The 23706-nt window shown below is 39.3% G+C and overlaps 1 protein-coding gene and 1 long non-coding RNA gene across 6 annotated transcripts in view; one reads left to right on the top strand and one right to left on the bottom strand.

The window, feature by feature from the left end:
- The window catches only part of PEAK1 (pseudopodium enriched atypical kinase 1), a 119958-nt gene that overhangs the window by 81209 nt on the left and 15043 nt on the right, over positions 1 to 23706 (top strand). For 3 of the 5 annotated variants that reach the window (XM_037393812.1, XM_037393811.1, XM_037393813.1), the window contains 3 exons: positions 347 to 3620; positions 12645 to 12761; positions 14579 to 14775. In XM_037393812.1, coding sequence (XP_037249709.1) covers positions 460 to 3620; positions 12645 to 12761; positions 14579 to 14775 — 3475 coding nt within the window. In that variant the 5' untranslated portion in view covers positions 347 to 459. The remainder of the gene's footprint in view (positions 1 to 346; positions 3621 to 12644; positions 12762 to 14578; positions 14776 to 23706) is intronic. The other 2 variants (XM_037393814.1, XM_037393815.1) reach the window with 2 other exon arrangements.
- Positions 7752 to 22867, bottom strand: LOC119150827. The gene is made up of 4 exons (XR_005105218.1): positions 22379 to 22867; positions 19580 to 19589; positions 13163 to 13166; positions 7752 to 7761 (listed from the first exon to the last, which is right to left on the bottom strand). It is a non-coding gene; the product is annotated as an uncharacterized LOC119150827 (long non-coding RNA).

Here is a 23706-nt window from a genome sequence, read left to right as displayed (position 1 = left end):
TTCTCCTAGCGTTTGTTTTATTGGACAAAATTAAAGGTCAGTGGTCCTGAACTAGTCAAGAGAATTATTCTAAATTCTCAGTCATTGCCATTGCTCTCTCTTCTCTGCTTCAGTAATACAGGACTTAGCTGCCAAAGTTTTAATTCTCTATGTATGAGAAGAATGATATCTGCAACTTTTTTTGCATTTCAATTACATAGTTTTGTAAATTTAGGTAAAAAGAGCCAAGATGTCAGTAAAAGGCTACTTGCTTAATCCAAGTTGTTCACAGTGTAGAAAATCTAAATATAATGATCAACCTGTTTTTTTTCCCCTGTTCTTACCCTTTTTCTCTTTTGTGTTTCAGAATGATCACTGCTCAAAACAGTAGCCATTCTAAGCGAACAGAGTGGAACCATATCAATTAAGTCCTTGCCATGCACTGAACAAGCACAGCATAAAGCGCAGAGCTCTGGGAAAATGTCTGCTTGCAACACTTTCACTGAACACGTCTGGAAACCTGGTGAATGTAAGAACTGCTTCAAGCCCAAAAGCTTGCATCAGTTACCCCCAGTATCTGAAAAAAAAAATCTCACGCATGGAAATCTGAAATCCAATGCAAACCAAAGTAACAGCCATCGTGGGAGAAATACAGGAAATTTCCGACCACCTGTGGCAAAGAAACCCACTATAGCTGTGAAACCCACCATGATGGTAGTAGATGGACAGGGTGTATGTGGTGAAATCAGCACACCGGACCATTGTGAGAATAAATCAGTGCCTGCAGGGTGGAACCGAAACAAAGCTGTCTTGAACAAAAAACCACTGAACAATAATAATGAAGATGAAATTGAAGGTTATAGCCATGTTCACAGGCCTTATGGCAACAACGATGATGTAGGTAAGATACCAAGTAACAATAACAATGGACTGACAGAAGTTTTGAAGGAGATTGCGGGTTTGGATACCACACCTCAGCTAACTGGAAATGAAATGAACTCAAGAGAAACTTTCTTAGGAAGAATAAATAATTGTTATAAAAGATCATTAGAAAGAAAGATCCCTCCAAGCTGCATGATGGGTGGTATGAAGGATTCACACAGTAAGCACGTTATTCTGAGTGGAAGCACTGAAGTAATAAGTAATGAAGGTGGACGTTTCTGTTATCCAGAGTTCTCTAGTGGAGATGAGAGTGAGGATGACACATTTTTTGGCAGCATGCAAGAAGACCATGAGAGCTGGGATGAAAGTGATGAAGAGTTGCTAGCAATGGAAATTCGTATGAGGGGCCAACCTCGCTTTGCTAATTTTAGAGCTAACACCCTATCTCCTGTTCAGTTCTGTGTTGACAAAAAATGGAATACTGTGCCCCTTAGAAACAAGTCTCTCCAGCGGATCTGTGCAGTAGATTATGACGACAGTTACGATGAAATTTTAAATGGTTATGGGGAAGAAACTGTGATTCTCTATGGGCAAGAGAGCATGCAGAGCGTGGTGTCTTCTGATTCTACATCTCCTGATTCTTCTTTGACAGAAGAGTCTCATTCTGGAACAGCAAGCAGTTCTTCACAGAAGCTCAGTAACAGAGGGTTGTCTCCTAGTACTCCTCAGGACCTCAAATTGATTGAATCAGAATATGAAAGTCTTTGTGATAATCAGCAAGTGAAAGATGTGTCAAAAGCTCCCAGAAATGGTCCAAAAAGTCTAGAAACTCACAAGACAGTCCTTGCACTCCGACTGGAAGAGAAGGATGGCAAAATTGCTGTGCAGACTGATAAGCAAGAGAATAAAAATTCTTCAGATGTTTCTGGTCAAGCTGTAACTATAAATTTGGTGCCTGTGGAAGAACAAGCAAAACCTTACAGGGTGGTGAATATGGAACAACCAGTTTGCAAGCCATATACCGTAGTAGATGTATCAGCGGCCATGACCAATGAATGTAAGGAGAATCAGCCTGAAACCTCAGAAACCAAAAATACGTCATCTAACCCAAGCTCACCAGTAACTCCAGGTACGCCTGTTACATCCTCTGCAGCATCACCTATACGAGTAAATACTAACCTGAAAAAATCCAGTGCAATTAGATATCAAGAAGTGTGGACTTCTAGTACTAGTCCGAGACAAAAGATACCTAAGGTGGAGTTAATGGCTAACAGCTCAGGACCTTCTGTTCCTCCCAGGAAGACAAGCCACAAGTCAGCTCCTACTTCACCGACAGCTACAAATATTTCCTCAAAAACTATCCCGGTTAAGTCTCCGAATTTATCTGAGATAAAGTTCAACAGCTACAATAATGCTGGCATGCCACCTTTTCCTATTATCATTCACGATGAACCCACTTACGCTAAGAGTTCCAAAAATGCTATTAAAGTTCCTATTGTAATCAATCCAAATGCGTATGATAACCTGGCTATCTATAAAAGTTTTCTAGGGACCAGTGGAGAGCTATCCATCAAAGATAAAACTACTAGTGTAATAAGCCACACATATGAAGAAATAGAAACAGAAAGCAAAATGACAGAAGCCATAGAAGGTAAACCCACTGAATTTTCCCAGGCAAAGGGGGTGACTAATAGCTCTGAATGCAGGCTGGGTTCTGTGGCTCAGAAGGTCCAAGAGTTTAATAGCTGTCTCAGTAAAAATCAGATGTCCCCACAGAGAAGTCATTCTGACCACAGCTCCCCAGCAAGAGCGCAAAAGGCAGCACCGGAGCCTGCAGCAAAACCTAATGTAACACCAGAGGCTTCTGTTGGCAGCAGCAGCAGTAGAGAGAATGCAAGCACAGTGCTTTCACAGATTGTGGCTTCTATCCAGCCTCCGCAGTCTCCACCAGAAACCCCTCGGTCCGGACCCAAGTCCTGTAGCATCGAAGAACTGTACTCCTTGCCCCCTGATGCAGATGCCACTAAAAACACCCTGGTACGACCCAAATCGCTGTTTACATCACAGTCTGAAACAGAGTCAGCTAAGACCGTGGAAAACACTGCCATTAAAATGCAGAAAGACTCACTTTCACAACCAGTTGCCACTCGCTCTCCAACACCAGTGAGAGCCACCCCAAATACCACAAGTCCCAAAACAGAGCAAGCACCACCATTTCCTCCTCCAAGGTCCACTTCTTCACCCTATCATGCAAGTAACTTGTTGCAAAGACATTTCAGCAATTGGACCAAACCAAACAGTCCCACCAGGTCAACAGAGGCTGAGTCAATCCTTCATTCTGAAGGTCGGCGAGCTGCTGATGCGAAACCCAAACGCTGGATATCATTTAAGAGCTTCTTCCGCCGCAGGAAAGCTGATGATGATGAGGATAAAGAGAAAGAAAGGGAGAAAGGAAAACTGGTGGGTCTTGATGGAACTGTTATACATATGCTCCCCCCTCCTCCAGTTCAACGTCATCACTGGTTCAGTGAGGCAAAGTCAGACTCCAGTGAGAAGCCGTCGATTGTTTTCATGTATAGATGTGAACCGGCACAAGGTGAACCAAAGGTTGATCATCCAAACAAGAGTGGAGTGGAGTCTGCTATTGCAGATGTGCTAGCAGAAGACAAAGAAGAAATGCAAGAAAAGTCTCCAGAGGCTTCTGAACAGAAAATAACAAGCCATCCGTCCCCACCTCAGATTCCCAAGAAATTCCCCAGGTACTCTGCTCATCTGTTTTAGTCACTTAGTCAGTTGTGAATGTTCTGTATATGCAGCTGAAAGTTGAAGAAATTAAGCAGTTCTGTTAATTTAAGTGCAATTTTTTTCAAAGTATATTTATTTTAGGTAACTTAAGGCATAATTTTTAAATCTTTGCGTTCAGAAAAGAAAACAAATAATTACTAGAAACAGTACCTGATATTTGGAGTTTGTATTGCAGGTTCACTAATACGTCACAGTAGCCATGTTACATTGAATCAGATACATTTTTATGACTTCCTAGTTTAAGAAAATCATCTTATGTTATAGGAATCTAAAGAATGTCTCTGCAGAAATAGAAGGCAACTATTGAAAAGTACAATAGAAATTAAATTATCAGTGACTCATAAAAGGCGGTGTGCTAACTTTGTCTCACACACCCAATACAAGAGATGCTAATTAACTTGATGCTACACTGCAACATCACTGCAGCAGTCCCAAAATAAATCACGTGAAAAAGTAACAATAGAATTAGATTATCTATAAAATAATCTATCTCCATTTTGTAAGGCCTTTAGCAATGAATATACTTTGTCCCCTAACAGTATTGGATTCAGTAGAGCTTCATTTCTGCCTGACAATTTTGTTCAGCCATTTAATTTTTAAATTTTTTTACATCGGCATTTACTAAAATGAATCATTGTTCTAATTCCTGTGAAAATACTTGGCCAGTAGATACTTATCTTACTCCTCTAAGTTCATGGTAGTTGGATGGTTTAGGTCTGTCTGTTGGTTTAAAGGTCTGCTTATTCCCTTTTCCAAGGGTACACGTGCTTTCTTCGTTGTCTCAGAACACGAAGAACTGTACTACTTTCCATGTGCACATCATGTTCAACATACCACTGCCTTCCTACAGCTCATGATAGTGCATAATCTAAGAGGACTGGAGACATTTGTTGCAGTCAGTCACGTGGGCATAGTATGCATTTCACTGAGTACAGACCGCGGCTGTGGACGTATTGGAATAAGTCTTCCATATTATTACATACACCAGTTCCAAAATAGCTTTAAAGTGGCATTATTTAATTCATTATAATAACCTAGTGGTAGGAAACAAAAGATTTTGTAAAGTGTGAGCCTCAGAAAACGTATCATGGTAGTGTTCTTTGGGGTTTTTTCTCTATTGTCTATACCAGAAAGTTACAGTGATTTTTAGTTAAAATGGCTTTAAAGTTGACTTAAACTAATAGAAATCTCTCTGTGAGCATAGTTTGAGTTTACCATAAACTGATTGCTGCTTCTCTTAAAGTAAAGTAACAATATCTTAAACTAACCAAGAGTGACCATCTGCACTGAGTGTAATTAAATCACTTTTTAATCACATCTTGGGAACACTGACACAGCATTCTCATGAAGATTAGCTTTTCAGACTGTTTGCCTTTAATCAGACATGTACAGCTTTGGGTTTTGTAATGTAAGGTTTATCATAGTATGATGTACAGCTGGTTTCTGTAGATTTATATTTGAAGTAATTGCCCCAAATACAAGACAGGATAGTTTCCAGAACCTTAGCATATTGTCAGTTTCTGCAGACTTACATGAACTGTAGTCTCAGGCCCAAAAATTTTTATTTAAAGAAAAAAAAAAAAAGTGAAAATAAATAGTGTTTAAAAAAAAAATCCCAGTACAAATTTTGGATGTGAGTTTCAGAAACATTAAGTGCTTTCACAAGCTATTAAAGTCAGTAGGAGCTGTAAGCATTCAGCATCCCTGCAAGATGTACACCACAACAGAGGGGTGTGGGCACTGACCAAAGGGAGAGTCCCTGTATTTACAGTGCATGTTACAGTTTAAGGTTGAAGACAGTGGGGAATGTGCCCGGGGCTAGAATAACCCTTGATGGGAGTGTAGTCTCTCTCAACCTACCCTAAATTAAATGGGGGGAAGTAGGCAGCTTTTAAGAGCAAGTTAAAGAATCGGAGAAGTTTGGCTCTCAACCCCTGTTGAGAGGAACCCATGTTTTCTGTTGTCTTCAGGGGAACCTAGAGAAAAGGAGATTGTCCCCAGCTCGGGTTTTAGCAGCATTACCGAATACATTGCCATCAGGAGATTCACTTGCTCCCACCTTAGTGCCTTGCTCTTGTGCTGGCAAGACTGTTGATGTGGTCACCTGTGGTGAACCAGACTGGGGAGGTGATCCAAGAGAAAAATAACTTTGCAGCTATTTTTCAGCCAGATCAATTCCCTGATCAGACAGGGGGACCAGCCAGGAAGGAGCAGCTGCTTGTCTCAGTGGTAAGAGGGCAGTAACAGGCTAATGGCTGCGGTCACAGTTGGCATTTGTTCTTAGACTACCCTAGAGATGGTGCTCTTACAATTTGTGTTTTATATTTTTTGCACTATTACTGGAATACCTTCAGCCCGTACTGTTGAAGGCAGTTGGTCATTCTGTTGTGGCTCATTCATTTATTCCAAAAAGTATATTTACTCTTATTTTTCTGCAAGTTGTGATGATGCTGACTAAAACCGTATCTCACAACTTTCCCTGGTGAAAATTGGAATTTTCCAAATGCTAGAATTGCAGTTTCTTCTTTCTAACAGTACTGTGCTATGGTTTCTACAAATTTCAAAGAAAATACACTGAGATGCTGAGAAACACACTGTGGGACCATGGGACAGTGATTATCCTTCTGTATTATATTCAGTTACCCTGATGCAATTTGATGCCTTAAGTTATTTGGGTTTTTTACTTAATTTTTAATACTATTCAAGAGGCCAAATGAAACCTTACAGTGCCAAAAAATGAAGTTAGGTTGTTTGGTTGGTTGCTTGGTTGTTTTTTTTTTTTTTTGGGGGGGGGGGGGGTGGTGGTGGTAAAGGGTTTCGGCTTTTGTTTTTAATATCCTAGTAGGTGAGTATTGGATTGTCAGCTCCCTTTTTTGCACAAACGGGAGACATAACAGATGAGAGGCTGTGGTTATTTTGTGTTGACTCTTCAGGTATTAGTAAGAGGATGGTGATAATTCAGGCTAAAGTATGTGCATGGAGATGATGTTTAAAATCTCCAGTTAAGCTTGCAGAGGCTCAGAGGAAAACAAAAGACGTGAAGATACCTATCAATGAATGTGACACTTTTCTAACTCAGAGTGCCAGCGACAGTAAACTCGCTTAAAAACCAAACCAATGACCTGGAAAATAAGATAAGCTTTAAAAATGTCAGATTATGGGGAAGTGGGTGTGTCTTGAAAGCATATTAAATCAAGATACAGCATTTCCTTACTTTGCAGTGGATTACGAAGCTGCTAAAGATTGATAACATAAATACCTTCAGCCCTGTTTTGTGGTTAAAGTTGTCACTTGAAAGGTCAGTTTTTCCCTTTCAACAGTACTTGCAAAATACTTTGTTCTTTGGAAAGCTGAAAACTGTCTCTCTTTTACACAAAAGAACTCGGTTTTGTTTTATCCATGTGATTGTTTCCTTCTCTTTGATGCCAGGATGCACATATGGTGGTACAAAATGAGCTAGCAAATGCTAATGTATTAAATTTACTAAAAATTTATAGATTAATTTTTGCTAAGAATCAGCAGTCACATCAGCTTTATCATTTTGGAATGAAAATAGGTGTTCTTCGAACACTTGTTCATGATGCAGCAGTTGTTCTCAGGGAAAAACTAAAAATGACCTTTAAAAAGAAAACATGGTGATACTTCTGGCCTAAGTCACTGTAATTGATGAAGGTGGTATAGCACATAGATTTAAAACAAAGATTCTTAAAAAGGCTTTATCTAGTGTATCAGACACTCCAATAGCAACATATTGGAGTTTCACAGGATAAAGGTTTCTCCTACGTTGAGAGATCACTGCTTACACCCAGTAGCAGCTTTTTGGATTGAGACATTTCCTAAAAGAGAACTGCAGCACAGTCTTCCGATGCTTCCTTTCCTATCTTCATAAACCGCATCAGAGCTGAACTAAAACTTCATTCAGCAACGTTTTTGACGGCAGTGCCTTTGTCAGTCAAGGTACAACTGATTTGTGCACAGCCAACCATAACTTCCCTTTATAGGATCTTTGGGCCAGTCTTGGATGAACTAAAGATAAAACTGTATGTTTACTGAAATACTTCCTTCAGGTAGTGAGATCTGTATATCCATCCCATTCTGGTTTACCTAAGTGTTACCGAAATCTCGGAATGAAGAACTTATCGACACCAATGTGATGTAGATAAGCAGACACTTCTTTATTGACGGCTGGGTGCGTGAGTCTTCTCACGATCAACGCACACCAAGCTTCAAAATCATACACCATATATAGAACTTATTCATGCATATTCATTAAGTATTCATGCATAATCATAGTATTTCCCCAAAGTCATTAACATACTCTCCTCCCATATCCGATTCTGCGCAGTAAAGGTTAGAAAGGTCCAGAAATGGGTCTGGGGTACGATTTGGGTAGGTGGTATGTGAGTCGGTGGTCGCGATCTCCCCCTGCCAGAATTACCTTTTACTAAAGTTCACGGTTTCTTGGCAGGTAACTACAAGCTGTTCCAGTCGACTCTCCCCAGTTCCCATTAATTCTGTATTCTGACATTTCAATACACTTTCTACATACAGAAGACTAGTCAAATACAAAGAAATCTGTAAAATCCCAAATTTGTTACCTAAGTTTTAAACAGTGATTCTAGCCCATTCTTCTGGCCTTGGTACAGGGCTGTACAAAGGATTTCATAGCAGCTTTTACTGTGCAACTACAGGTTTCATAAAAATATATTTCTTATTCTAAATGATTTTATAAAATCAAATAAAGTTAATTAATTCTAACTTATTAGCAGATCTGTAGCATAAGTACACATTTCTCCCTAGCTAGTTGGGATTGCCAACCTAATTCCTAAAATTGTTAACTTTGTCAAAAGGATTTGAGTTCATAATCGATAGGTAGGAGTTCTGTTGTTCTGTAGCTACAGAACAGCACTGTCCTGTTGTAACTTCTGAAAGGAGTGAAATGCTTATGCATTTTTTAAAAATTCTGGTTTGAATATTTTTCTTAAAAAGCATGCTTCTCCATTGCGGTTACATACTACATCAGCAATTTTCATTCTTTTAAGGCTATTTTCTCTTAAAATAGCCCCTGGGCATTTCAGGGTACAGTTTAATGGGCTCTATACTTACCAGAGGACATATATAACAGAGCTTTTGGAGATGTCATGTTGCCCATTAAATCTTACCCCAGTGCCACAGCCATAGTACAAATGGTTCACCTTGAGTAACTTCCATCCAGATTGCTGCCCCTGAATTTAATATAAATGTCAGTGACGGATGAGGATCTTTTAGAGAACTGGCCATAAACTTCCACAGTTCTTACCTGCCATGGAAACATTTTGTTAGTGTAAGTCAGGGGTCCTCAAACTTTTTAACCAGGGGCCGGCGTGCAGATGAAGCGGCAGGCAGTCATCTGCGGCTGCTTGGTTCCCCCCCAACCCCCGGCAGGGGGGTCTGTAAATACTGGAGGCCGGATTGAGGACCCTGGGGGGCGGTATCCAGCCCACGGGCTGTAGTTTGAAGACCCCTGGTGTAAGTGATCCTCAAATGCTTTTTGTTGTGCTGCTTGCCTTGAGTTTGCTGACAACTGTTTACACTATTTGCTTTAAATTACAGTAAACCAAATGTGATTTCAAGAATCTGAGTTAGGAGTTAGGGACTGAATTTCCACGTACAGGCAATGGAGAAAGACAATTTTGATGCAGTGATTTAGAGCATCAAGACTTAAAAGGCCCCAAATGGGCTGTCTGTTCAGTGGGTTTTTTAGTAATTCTGTTATGCCATGAACTGTTATTTAAGGAAAATAAATAGAGATGACTGGGGCTGGGGATGTGCCACAGTGCACATCTTCTGTGGCCTGGACCTTGAGAAGCTGAACACCATAGGGAATGGAGCTCTACATGTAGGCTCTCTTAATGCAGTGGGACAGGAGCCATGAAATTACCCTGAGTGCTCTGTATATCTAGCGGAATATGCATGTTATAACGGATTACTCAGTAAAATCAACTGGAATAATTGTTTTTCAAAAATGGGGTCATATATTATTATCAGGATCACATCCAGAGACAAGCAGGAACAACCACCATTGCCACATTCCACTTTCTCATTGTCATTGATCCAATCCTGCAGATTCCACAGCTGCTTCAGAAACTATTTGAGAACAAAATCTCTTAAATCACTGTAAGGCTCTATTTAAAACAAAGTCCTTCCCAGTTTAGAGGTCCTCTTGTATAAGTCTTGAGGGTAAGGTTCTCACCTGAATCCAAAACCTTTTAAGTGTAGCTTGCATAAATTGGTGAGGAGAATTCAAGGATGTTACAGCTGAAAAGAAAATTCTTGCTTGAGTGAGTCTACTGAAATGGCAGAAATTCTCACCTGAAAAGTTCAGGTGAAACTATTAACTCCCCCTTCTTTGCAAATCTATTTTGATTTGCCTTTTTCTAGGTATCAGCAAGGTTTATTTACCCTACTCAGCAGTGCTCAACAGTGTTTTTAAAAGCATTAACCATCTACCTTACCCTGTTTCATCAATGAAAAACTTTTGCAAGGTTTTTCTCTGGAACATGTCTGTGCTAACAGAATTGGAAATTGTGCACATTCATTAAGCAAAAGGTTTGGTAACATGTTACATGAAAAATTGTAAACACTGAGGACTGTTAAAGAACAAAGTAGAAGGGATTTTACCATTTATTATTTTATAAAATTAGATTAAGAAGTGGTAAATCATGCATTATTGTTCTTAACTCCTCTAATACAGTCTGTAAAACGGAAAGACTGAGAACTTAAAGTGGTTAAAGAAAAATGTATTTTTTTGTATTGCACAGTTAATCTGTGAAACTCATTGCCATTAAGTTTCACTGACACCAAAGAGCTTAGCAAGATGTCTTTACTGGATTATCAAATGTATTCCCTTTATCCATGCAAACATGGCCTTATACAAGATTTAAAATATATATATGTCCTCATGCTTCAGGACTAAGCAGACTTCTAAATATAAAAATTAGAAATAAACTTTACGGCTTGGTTATTTCAGACTGTCAGTTGAGAAGTTTCTTTAACTTTCCTCTTAAGTGACTATTTCTGGCCGATGGTGGTGGTAAGGAACTGAACTGCATCAGCCACTGGAATGGGTTTTTTGTACCCATAATGTACTCTGGTTGAAACCTGGGCACCAATCATCTTCACTCAGTTTTTGCAGAAATAAAGTGGTCTGTGTTCTAAGTAGAAGTTCCTGTGTAAGGTGGCCTTTGGCAGCCATTAACCTCTCTGCATTTTCCCTTGAACGTTATTCACTCGATTTAGGTTTTAAATTGGCTTTGTTAGCTTAAAAGTGTAGGGCTCAGGGTTCTCAAAGGGATCTCTTTGAAACTAAATATATCTACAAAATACACAGATAATTTTTTTTTTTTTCATAAAACTAAGTCATCTTCCTCATTGAGTGCTCTCGTAGGACTACCATTGATTACTGGTTTGCTGATGTCCACTCAGGGAGGAGATCAGTGTCTCAGCTGGGTTGAAGGCCACATCAGCTTTTCTCTGTGTTTCTGTCAATAATTTCTGCCACTTGGATTTGTATGCTGTCCTGCACAGAACTGCACTCCGTCAGCTTGACCTCTAGATCTGAACCTAATTCAGGAATGCACTCTCGGAATCTCTCCTTCTAAGTGCCCCACTTTATCTCCCTCATATTCACTGTTGGTTTATTACTTATTGAGAAAGTGTCTTCTGAATAGAGGAAAATACAGGTCATGGAATAGCTGTAATTCCACCATCCTTACAAAAAAATAATGCACTATGCAGGCTGCTTTCTGGATACTTATTATTCTCAGAAGACCCAGGCAAGTTAGACCACATCATCTTTTGGCTATCCTCCAAAAACTGTGAAGGAGAGCCTGAAGGAAGGAATTAAGGGCATTTGTAGCTTTTAAAAAAATGGTGAGCTTGTGCACATGTGAATGACAAGTATGTGAATTCAGTGGGATGTTATCTGAAGGACAGTCATCTTTATGGCAAGTTTTTTGTGCTGCACATAATCTCAGCTTCTCAGGAAAATAAACGTGTTCTCTGTATGCAGAGGGCTGATCTCTCCATTAACTGATTAGTTGTTGAGTTTCAGCCACAGGTGCCCAGGGAGCAGAGTTCTCTAAGGTAATTTGTGTCCTGTGAAGTTTGTTTTTGAAATAAAAACGGGAAAAGAAAAAGGCTTGGACAGAGAAGGCTACACCCACGATGGTAAAAGCTAAATATGTGCTCTTATGCAAGGCATCAAAGAATCCATCCTGGCAAATTATCTGTAAATACCCCAAATAAGGAGTTAGCTTTAAAGTATCACTTGCTGTCAACAAGCAGATACAAAGTTACACAAAATCGGGCTGTAATGGTTCTAATCTCGGGGCTGCTCTACTTCCCTCCGAAACTAGTGGGTTTTACTGTTTAATTAATGAAGCAAAAGCAATTGGGATTTTGCCTCTGGTAGCTTTACTGAGTGAGGATGTTTTCCCTGTTTGTTCCTTCTGTGTTCTCTGAGCGCTGATAACGGGTTGGCATTGTGCCTGCTGAGGCACTGCGCTGCCATACCCACGCTTGAGCTCTCAGTCTTCGCTGCTACAGTATGGGGAAGCGTTTCCCCACAGATTTCATGGCCTGACATCTAATTGCTGTGATTTAAAACATATTAGATTCAGACACTAAATATTCACTTAAATCTAACAGTAAAGTTAGTCTACATTCTTAAAATTTCTCTTGAAATTTGAACCTGCTTTCCCCCTAATTAAGATGACTAAGACCATAGCTGTCTACCAAAACAGCGATGTAGTAGACTGAACCATTTTCATCTGCGAAGGCAGTGAAAGAGTTAAGCGGGCAGGGCTGTAACTAACTGGTTTCCTGGGGCCTTTGGCAAGTCCCTGGGACCAGCCCCCGAAGGTAAACATTAAGGTGCAGTAGGTGAATCACTCTGTGCAGAGTTCAGCCCTGTTGCTTACAGCTTGCACAACTTGTAGCACCTCAGAACACTGTGGAATCAATGGCTCGCCAGAGTTTCAAGACATGATTAAAAGACTCAAGAAGGCACTGAAAGAATTTCCTTTAATGGGGAATTGTGTGAGTGAGTACAGTGGGTGAGTTGTATTTTTTTCTTTCTTCCTTTTTAGCTGTTGGTTTACTTTGGCAAATGCTTCTCAGCTTAGGTTTAGTGTATGTGCTTGCATGTGTCTGGTTTGGAGAACGGGTGTGTTCTGTACCTCACCAATCAATACTAAAAAATTACTTTGAGATAGCATAATTCCTGGTTTGTGGCAATGATAGAACTGTAAAGCTACTAGAAAGCTATTTCTGCTTAAAGAAAACATTCTTACTGAGGAATGCAGGTATGTATGTGATTTACAGCAGCTACAAGTCCTTAGTTGAATTTCTCATCATCTTGTTACTGCTTTGATTTTGTGTATGCTTTACTCTGGAATTATATTAGGTTAACTCTTTAATGTGGATATATTTACGGCACATGGAATGTTCTTCACACCATTCTTATGCATGGTACTAAAAACGAACAAAAAATTTTATGCTGACTAAAGATTACATCTTGAACTTATGCCATTTTTTCTCTTTTACTAACAAGTTCTAATAAGTTTTGTTTGTATCAGCGTGCAGTTAAAATTCTTGAGTCTTGAGCAGAAACAGCATGTGCGTGCTGCACCGTACATGGGGTCTTGTGTTATGCAAAGTATTGGCATGTTTTAATCTCTGTAGTCTGGGATTGCTAGAAGATTGTGTATCGTGATTTTCAGTGTTTTGGCTTTGGCGTAGAGACACATATGCCTATAGTTCATGTTAACTCTTTGAGGAAGTTTTAAATCTTTACCACAAAAATTAAATATCTGTAGACATAACTGATGTGGTGATCATCTTTTGAAGGAGGAGTTTTAGTCCTATCCTTTGTGGAAGTCACAAGTACTTAGAATTCTTGCTGTTCTATTTGATCAGTCTGTAGTAATGAGAACTACTGAACAGGATATATGCCCTTGAGATGTGGCCTATAACGAGTATTTGTTTCTGTGAGTGAGAGAGCATAAAGGCACAGAAATATTATTGCTCTGACTTTTTTTTTTTGTGGCATATTACTGATAATTGCCACTATGTTTTCAATAGGATTAGGGGGGTTGTAATAAACCTGAATATGCGTGTGTGTGTGTGGATATATATATGTAACACACATAATTTTAAAATCATACTGCAATAAATACATCCATGGAAACGGACTGAATCCATGATTTTCACAGTTTTGTGCTGTAAGTCATCACTGTTTGATTAAAACTTCATAGCTAAGAGCAAGCACAGAGGAATATAGTCATGGCCTTTTGCAGTTGGCCTAATGCAGTTAGATTTTAATCCTGGAAAATTTTATATAGGGAATAGATTATTGGCTTAGATGAGCTACTGGTCTGTTTCCCAAAGTCTCAGTTCCCTAAATCCTACTGGTATATGAATGTATCATTAAAGTTTTATACATTTATGGAGACTTAACAGCCCCCTTGCTTTACCTTGGTATCTTTGATTAAAGCAGAATTTTCCTGCTTGATAAAAAGTACATTCAACTCTGCTGCTGTCCTATGAGTCCTACATGTTTTATGCAGAATCATGCCTGCCTATATATATGCATACGTGTTGAGTGTAGTTAGCTATAAAACATTTTATTACCCCTTTTGTATGAAAGGCATGAACTACTGCATGTTACTATTTCAGTCAAAAGTTGTTTCTTCTTAATAAGGAAACTAAATATTGTAGGAAGTTGTCCTTAAAAAAAGGAGGGTGAAAGGAGCTTATTTCTTCATCAGTTCATTCCCTTTCCTGAAGGTATTTAATGCCTAATCTGGTGTTTTGCCAGTAGTATCTAGTACCCAGCTGTGGTCTCCAGGTGATTTTATTTTGTTTGTTTCAGTCAAGTGCCCGATGATACGACACTAGAGGATTTGTCCCCTCGTGTTCCTAGAGCCGTGTTTGTGAAGCAGGACAATGGTGGCAGTGCCTCGGTCATACCAGTATCATCTATCCATGTCCCACAAGGGGAGGAAGAAAAGGAAGAAACTTCAAATTCTCCTGACTTAAATCCTTGCAGTGCTACATACAGCAATTTAGGTAAGCACATTCTTGTGGAAGAAAATGTCAATCAGATCAGACTGTGGATTACCTTTCCAGGCTGTGAAGAATCTTGTCTTGTGAACAGCTCGATACCCTTTCATAAGGTTAGTTTGTAAAGACAAACGTTTTAATATTAATTTACAGAAAATAAAATTGTGTTGTCTCATCCTGAGACAGACAACCAAGAAATTGAAGATTCAACAAACTCCAAAGGTTTTTTTTCTGTATGATTTTAAAATCTATCTTTTAATTGCTCTTCATATCAAACATCTCACATTCTTTTATCTATTTGGAGGAATTTTTGTCAGACAGGTTTAAAATACAAAGTAAATTACCTAATTTTTTTTAGAAACAGTAAGTAGATTTCAGTATTTTTCCAAACTTCCACAAAAGATAGGACTTTTTACTTTAGAGCATTAATAACTGCTAAAATATTTGTAGTAGTTTTATCTGTTGACTAAAGCCTTTCTTATCCTAGTCTGAGAGCTTACTTTTGCTCCTTCAGAAAAGTTTGATATGAATGTCCTGAAGGTTCTGCACAGTCTATTCAACTATCACTGAATTCCTGACACTAATATTAAAAAGACATGTGTATGCAGGGCTTATCTGGAGGGAAGATAAGCAAACAAGTCAAAGAAGCATCTCATGATACACAGTATCAAGATTGCCAGCCTATTTTTGATTTGAGGTACTGCAAATTTAGGAATACAGACAGCAAGATTTCTAAAGAAACCAAAAAACATTGTTAATGTTCGACAGTATCTGAATACTGTTTTTCAGTAATGCTCCTGTGCTGCAAGCATACCAACTTACTAAACATTTGGACAAGAGCAGACAGTGTTGAGATGGCTCACAAATGCAGGGGTTTAGCGTGTCCACATAGGTGTGAAGGATCAAAGACTAAATATTAAACCCTCAAGTGTCTTTTTTATTAATTATTTTTATTGGTTTATATTATATTAATATAATAATAGATATAAAGTATATTTATTTTATATTATGAAATAAATATATTTTATAAAAATATGAAATAAGACATTAATAAAAAAATTAAACCCTCAATTCCTTAAACATTTAGCGATACTGTTGCATTTCTTTGCTTCAGTGTGAATTAGTGGGGAACTTATTAGTGTGTTCTGATAATGAAACATTAATTAAGCATTGTGTGTAAAGCATAGAGGAAAAATACCCTGCCCAGGATAAGAAATTGTATCTTTACAGAGGAAAACTAAAATCTATAATTTTTATGGTAAATTACTCAAAGATCTAATGAAATATTTTCAACTTACTGAGAGATACATACATATCTGCATCAATGTATTTAGAACATAGCTACATTACAGATAGAATCCATGCAGTAGATCTAGCTACATCAAAACTATATATAGCCTTGTTGGCCCATGTTGCTAACCAGACTGACATAATAAACGAATCAAGCTAAAGTGTCACTTCATGTATGAATTATCACTTATTCCTCATGGTGGGATTGCTATTTTTTAGCCAGAGTGCTAATACAGTCCAGGGATTACTTGCATTGCATAGCCAAAGTAATGATATTGTGAACCTTCTGTTAAAATCTTCACTCAATTTAGCTCAATGTTCTTATGTGCTATGTTGCACATCACAAACTGAAAGTAGTAAACTCATGGGAAATGCAACAAAATACCATTATACACTGGAACAGGTTGCCCAGAGAAATTGTGGAGCCTGCGTCTGTGGAGATAAACAAAACCCAACTGGACGTGGTCATAGACAACCTGCTCCAGCTGACTCTGCATGAGCAGGGAAGATTGAACTTGACCATCTCAAGAGGTCCCTTCCAACCAAAACACTTCTATGATTCTGTGATGACTTCCCTCAGTCTTCATTTCTGTCAGTGTCGTTCCTGTGTGTGAATGAATGCTCCTTTGTAAAACCATATAAACCTGAAGCCCCTAGCATTTTATTCAGAATCTTCCCCTCATCCTTGGGTCACTTGCAGATTTGTTGTCACCAAAGTAAATTTTAGGTATGAAAGAGTTAAATTAACTTTTAGGCTTGATTTGGTCTGCCTTTGGCAGCTTGCTGCCTGTTGTTAAGAGCAATGCTACCCTAAATGGCACTGAGTTCTCTAGCTGCCGTTCAAACTTTTTCCTGGTTTATTCTAGCAGCTTCACTTTCTAATTCACATAGTTATCAAGAGATTAGTAGGTAGGGATATAAAATAATTCCTACTTGTTTTCGTATCCTACGTCACCTAAGCAGCAAAATCATATATTTCATAGAATTAGCAGATAGTGTTGTGTGTTACCTGAAATAAAGGATAATACAAAAATTTACATCACGTTTGACTCTTGCTTCAGCTGCAGTTGTTTCTACAGTTACCTTTTTATGGCTCCATACTACAGTTTGTAAAATGTATCATGTGAACAACATTTCAGTTCGCAGCATAATGCACAATATTAACTTTTAAAATACATATTTGATGGGGTTTATTGAAAAGCAGGTAATATTATGTCATGACTTTGATAAATGTCTAATCTTCAGTTGTGACATGTCACATGAAATTTTATGAGCAGAAATAACAACAAGCTTTGGAAAATTTTTATCTGCAGTCAGGTAGTAATTTATATTGGGTACTGCCCTCAAGGACGTTTGGTTTGGCTTTCTCCTGCTCCCACAGGATTTGTCCCATCATCACTTTACAGACACGCCCACAAAAAGCGCAAATGTGCCAGCAGTTACTTGTCAGGAAATAAACTGTATATGCAAAATTTGAGAATAGCTTGTGTAATGAAACATGGGCTATATTTGTTATTTCATCGAACATGTAAAGTCATACATCTAGGAACTTTAAATAAATAAATGCAGGCAAGGCTTCCAAGATAGAGGATTCTCCTGGGAATCAGATAAAACATGAAAGACTTGGGGCTTTTAGGAAACATGATGTCCCACCATGATGATAAGATGAAAGAGCCCAATGTGTTCCTGGGTGTATGAAGAGGATGAAAATTCAATAGCAGTAGAGAGGTTATATATATTTCATTTTTACCCTGCAATTGTCATGGCCACAGTCAAGTCCTGGTGCCCACAGTTCAGGGAATGTTTAAAAAAACTTTGTACAGACTCTGTCAAGGAAAGCTTTGAAAATGCATAGCATTGTGGCAAGCACTTAATAGGGACTAATTCAAGAAGCCGAATCAGTTTAGCTGATCAAAGAAACAAGTGTCTGACTTGATCATGGCGTGGATGCTCATGTAGCGAGCAGAACTGTGACAAGGGGTGCCTCTGGTATCGTATCAGTAATCAACAGATTTAACAAAAACCAGTGGCTGCCAGTTGAATTTAGATGCAAAAACAAATGTTCAAATGTGTAAGGTAGAGTCTGGCTGTTTCTTTTTCAAGGCATACCCTTATAACAGAAGTTAATTCAGGCAAACCCTGTAGCTTATGATAAGAAGGACATTAAACTAGATGATTAAAGTCTTTTCCTTTACAAATCTGTAATTTTTTCTGTCTTTGTCTGAATTTGTTGGGGAAATTGTCTTGATTGAATTTATATTGCTCTAAGTAGATTAACATATTCTCAATATACTCAGGATAGTACTCCTATCATTTAAAAAAGAAGAGATTATTTATTATTAGCTATTTTTCTCCATATACCTGTAGAAAAGTTGAAAAAAGGAGGCAAAGTGTCTAGGGTTTATGATTGCTGACATTGGAAAAAATCCCAAATCACAGCATCTGCCATGGAGTATTGCCTCAGTAAGTTAGACCATGGCAGTGTGCTTTAGGCAGGCTATAAGGTAATGAAATCATGTTGACTAAAACTGACAGTTCAGTGACAGACAGTAATTATAGTATCAGTCTGATGCATTTTGTATAATATATAATTAGTACAGGTAATATCTTTAACATGGCATAATGGAGGGCAGGTAGCAAGACCTGACAAGTCACCAAGGCAGACAAGCTGTTACATCTGAAGTTTTTATTTATCTAGTCCTGCAGCTCATCTTACTGCAGTTCTGTGCACAGTTTCAAATTATTGATGAGAAACTGGAGGTGTATCACAAATATTACCTAACAAATCTTAGCTTTCCTTTGTTATGTACGTGTATATATAATCACTCTGTTAAGATTTTTATCTATTAAAATAAAATATCAGTGTAAAGAACTGAGTATAGTATAGGATTTCATGTTTGTGTAAATCTGTGTACTGAATACTTTTACAGAATAGTGTTGTACATGTTGAGCCTTTGGAACAGGAGCTGTGAAGTTTGCTGGGTGGTTTTGCAGTGGTTGGAAGATACTTTATATATTTGTGGGTTTTTTTCATGGTTTGCTTATTTTTATCAGTCAGGTAAGAGTTTATTAAGGAGTGATGTATTTTGTACTGATACTAAAGATCAGTATAATTGATCTGCTATTGATACAGACAAATATTCTCCAGGCTCTGTATTATAACAAAAATGCAGATTGCAAAGGATGATCAATATCTAAGTACAGGGCCAGGGGGAAGTACTAGGACAAGGCTAGCAAGGAGGAATTTGTACAGCTCGTGGATTTTACTTAGTGAATTTTTTAATCAGCCTTTATAATTGGACTTTGTAACATGAAATGGGGATGTACTGACATGAAAATTAGTGGGACATCTGACTCCATTCCTGGCTGTGGGGAGAAACAGGTCAACAGAGGCTGCCAAAGCCAACGATGTTGGACCACTCCAAAATCCAGCTATGTGGTCAGCCCAGCCCGGTCTTACGGGGGTTTCCTTCAGACACAGAAGAGCCACTCAAAATTCCTGTTTCTCATAGGTCTCCACTGTAAAGAGTCTACAGTTTGATTTTAGCTCTGTTGGGGTTTTGATAGATGTGGTCTTGGAAGATTGGTTACACATTGTACATGCATGATTATTCATTTTTGGTGTTCTTGGCAATGCAAAACATGCAGCATTTTTCAGACTGATGTGTTAAGTTGGAGAATGGCAGAGCTGAGAGTCATTTTGGCAATTTTAACTCTCTGGGTCCTGTTCATTCACATAAATCCCTACACCAGGGGATTAGGGATTAAGGAGTACTGTAATGGTCACTAAAGCTGAGAACAGAGTTAGTAATCATGGTAATGGCCTAGTCACTACTGTGAATACTGGAGTATTGTTCTCAGCTCTGTTTTCTAATTCACATCTTCCCACAAGGGACGTTATCCTTGGATGAGAGATGGTAATGGCTTGTAATCAGAAAAAGACTTTCAAGAATAAAGCGGAACGCAGGATAGATTGCCATGTCAAGAGCAAAATGAGTTTGGGGAAAGTATAGAAGCAGCTTACTGTCATTGGTGTATTGGACTAACATACAGTATGTATTGTAGAGCAATGTAAGTGGCATTCATAGTTCTATTCAGGAAGGATGGAAGCATGCAGTGTATCACCCACTTGCCTTATCTAATTCACCATTAGTTGTTTTCCCAGTTAAAGAAGCATTTTCTTTCACAGTTCTGAAATTTCTTGACAATGTATGCTGCCTATCTGGTCTAAGCAAAAAAGAAAGTTATGTGGACTATCAAGAAATAGAAACGGTAATTATGCATGTCATCGCTCTAAGAAAAACGTGTTTATGGAATATCAGTTTGAAATAAACCTGAGCTCAGGGTGTCAGATTTGATGGTTTCATGAGCTAACATAAAGCAGTAGTAATGCAAAGTCTGATGATAAATCAGTTACCCATCAAAATAGAATTTCACTGCTTTTGTTAGGGCTGATTTACAGTTTCAGACCTCTGCATGGTGTCTGGATACTGAGGTATTAATCTTTAGTGAGATTCTATAATGGAAGATGTTACTGAACTGCAGAATTACTCAATAGTCTCTAAAAAGCCGCTGTCTATAAAGACTTAAATTTGTTCTGTCTTTGAGCAGTCTGGAAGCCACTTCAAAGATCCCTGTGATAGCCTAATATTGTGCCTGTTCCTCCTTTTCATTTGCCTCCCAAGAGTGCAGCTCAGGATGAACCTTGTAATGTCAGAGAGTCTGTGCAGTAGGCAAGGAAATTACAGGTTTTAAGCATGCAAGGGGAGAAGGAAATGATAGGCAAGAAAAAGAAGCAAGTGCTCTGCCAGTATTTGTATGCAAAAGAACATTCTTGTGCCTTTGACAGGGGCAAAATTTAAGACAACCTTTTTCTTGCCAGACAATGAATTTATAAAACTGTGGGACAGGTACACCATTCCTGAGCTGGAAAAACTGGCCTAATGGACACGAAGGAAATGTACGGCATTAAGAGCTTGGCATAAAACCAGTCCAGATACGAAGCTTTTCAAAAACTTAATACAGATGGATAGATCTCAGTATGGAAAATTTGTTTTTGTGGGGAGAACGCATACTGTGACATGTTATACAAACTCATTTTCCTTGACTGAGAACACTTGAAAGAGTATCTGCATAATGACTTTTACATGCAGTTCTCTGGATCCTGCCACCCCCACCAGACATCTGCAAAGACAACTTCTGGTTATGAAAACTTTCTTCAATTATATTTTGATGTCACAGTTCCAATAGCCATGCAAAAGCAACAACTAGTGAAAGTCACTGGATGCAGTGGCAACGCTTCTGTGTGAATGGCTTTTGGAGGACAGGGCTATTAAAGCAGACAGAAAATAAGAGAAGAAACACTGTTATAAATCTTACCTTTCTTGGAGAGAGCTTCTGCCAGTACTGCTTGAGGTGTCAGTCATGCTCTAACTTGTTTTCTTGCTCTTTCCCTCTAGCATCTGTGCAGTCCTTGGATTAGCAAGGCACATAAGCAATGCATATTAAGAAACTGCTTCCTGAAATAGTAGCCTTTCTCAAAACCCCAGCAGTTAGGCTGTTTTAGCATAGTGGGGAAGAGGGTAAGAATGAGAAAATAGGCAAGTGATCTTTAACACAGAATGTTGCCAGGGGAGAAGTACATAGGTCACAGATTTTGTAAGAGTAAGCAATTGTGGAAGATGACACATGTTTGGATGAGTAAGAGCGTTGGATACAATGTAGAAATGAACTTGTCTCAGGATTAAGCAAAAGACTCTGGCATCTGGATGAGTGTCTGGCATGCAGACATCAGTTCTGCATTTGACTCTGAATCACGCCACTCTTTGTCTCTGCAAAAGGTACCTTTCTGATAGAGTTCCTGTACTGCTCAGCTGACACCAGTGTCACATGCTGCAGCATATCAAATGGTGAGAGGAACAGCTGCTTGTAAAGGATGCTCACCACAATGCCAAGATCAGAAAGGAGCAGTAGAGGATCCCCTGAATGTTAAATTTTAAGCAACCTTGACAATTGAGAGAGATATGCAGGGATTCTCCCATATTTCTAGCCTTTGAACACTTCTATTTTGTGGGAGCTAAAAAGTGATGACCCAGGGGAGTAGTCCTATGCAGTTTTCACTGATCAGGCATGTACAAAGCTAATAGCATTGCCTACTCAGAATTCACTTTTTTAGAATATTACAATAGCCAGCTGTGGTGTACGAGGCATGGACTTTGCAAGGATTGTGAAGCAAAGACAGTATTAGTTAGTTACAGCTTTTATAAGTTCATACTCTGTATGCGCGCTGCTAAAAACTTTATTATTGGTCAAACTCTACTGTCCCTGGGATACCTCGCCTGAGTCACGGCATCAGCATAATTATTTTCCCCAGCCAACTGCTCATAGTTAACAGCAATTCTCCAATTAAGGTTTTCAATCAAGGCCACTACACATAGCTCACAAAAATCAGGTAACCACATCATACACTGCGTCGGAGTTGGTACCATGCGAAGCAATGACCGCCAATCATGCGGTGCAAGTGTATAGGACTCTGCCATCACTTCAAGAAGGGACATAGTGAATGTGCTGTGAATCCCCCCTTCCTGCACTGCTTTGCTTAACTCTTTAACAGCCTCATATTGCGCAGGCTGCCACTCCTGGAGGCTGATGTAGCTAGTACAACACTGAACACGCCATCGTGACTCCCAAATCACCTCGCTTAAGTGCTTCTTGCTTGCATTCCCACCACTGATCCCCCAGACCCCCTTTCACCCTCCCCAAAAATACAGTCAACATGTCAGGGGGGGGAGGAAAAAGGTCTGGTTCCTTTTCTGGACTTATAGGACCTGGATCAAAAGGTTTCTCAGTGTCAATGGAATCATTGTCTGAGTTGTCCTGTTCCTGCACTTGGTCCTGTGCTGTGAGGGTTGTTGCAATCAGTGACGGGAGCTTTGGGGGCAGAGGAGGTGTGGGTGGAGTTGCCATCGTTGACAGTGTGTTGAGTCGTGCTGTCGGTGGAATTTACAGCCTCCCCTGGTTTAGCACCATTAGTAGAATTAGTTGACACTTGGCAAAGAGTAGCCAGAATTTGCCACCAAGGTTCTAAATGCATTCCCGCTGTGGAGTTCCCCTCTGCGGCAGCATCATACAGTCGTCTGCCAACTGCTTGCCAGGCAGGGATTTGCAAAGTGCCATCAGGTGGAAAGGCTGGCACCTTGTCAGGGATCCATTCTAGCAGAGTCAGTAGTTGTGGACCCACCACAGCTTGTTGCTGAGTTGCAAGCAGCCGGCGCAATGCAGCCAGGCTGCGCTGTTGATCTCAGGATTATTTTCCTCCCGTCGTTCCCAACTGCTTACCTGTGTTGTAGGTGATGGGTGCACAAAATTTTCCACAGATCCTGGTTCAGTTGGGCTACGGCACCAGTTTGGGCTCCGTGAGCCTCCCTCCTGAAAAAAACCCACTGTGGGGCACCTTTTGTGGTGTACGAGACATGACTTCATAAGGATTGCGAAGCAAAGACGTTTACTGTTAGTTACAACTTTTATAATTTCATACTCTGTATGTGTGCTGCTAAAAGCTTTATTATTGCTCAAACTCTACTGTCCACGAGCCCAGCCACTGTTCACTATAGGCTACTCTCTGCTGTTCACACTGTTGCCTTATCT

Source organism: Falco rusticolus, chromosome 7 (assembly GCF_015220075.1).
Source record: "Falco rusticolus isolate bFalRus1 chromosome 7, bFalRus1.pri, whole genome shotgun sequence".
Classification (NCBI taxonomy): Eukaryota; Metazoa; Chordata; class Aves; order Falconiformes; family Falconidae; genus Falco; species Falco rusticolus.
The sequence above is the reverse complement of the archived record's forward strand: the minus strand, read 5'-3'. Positions and strand labels throughout refer to the sequence as shown.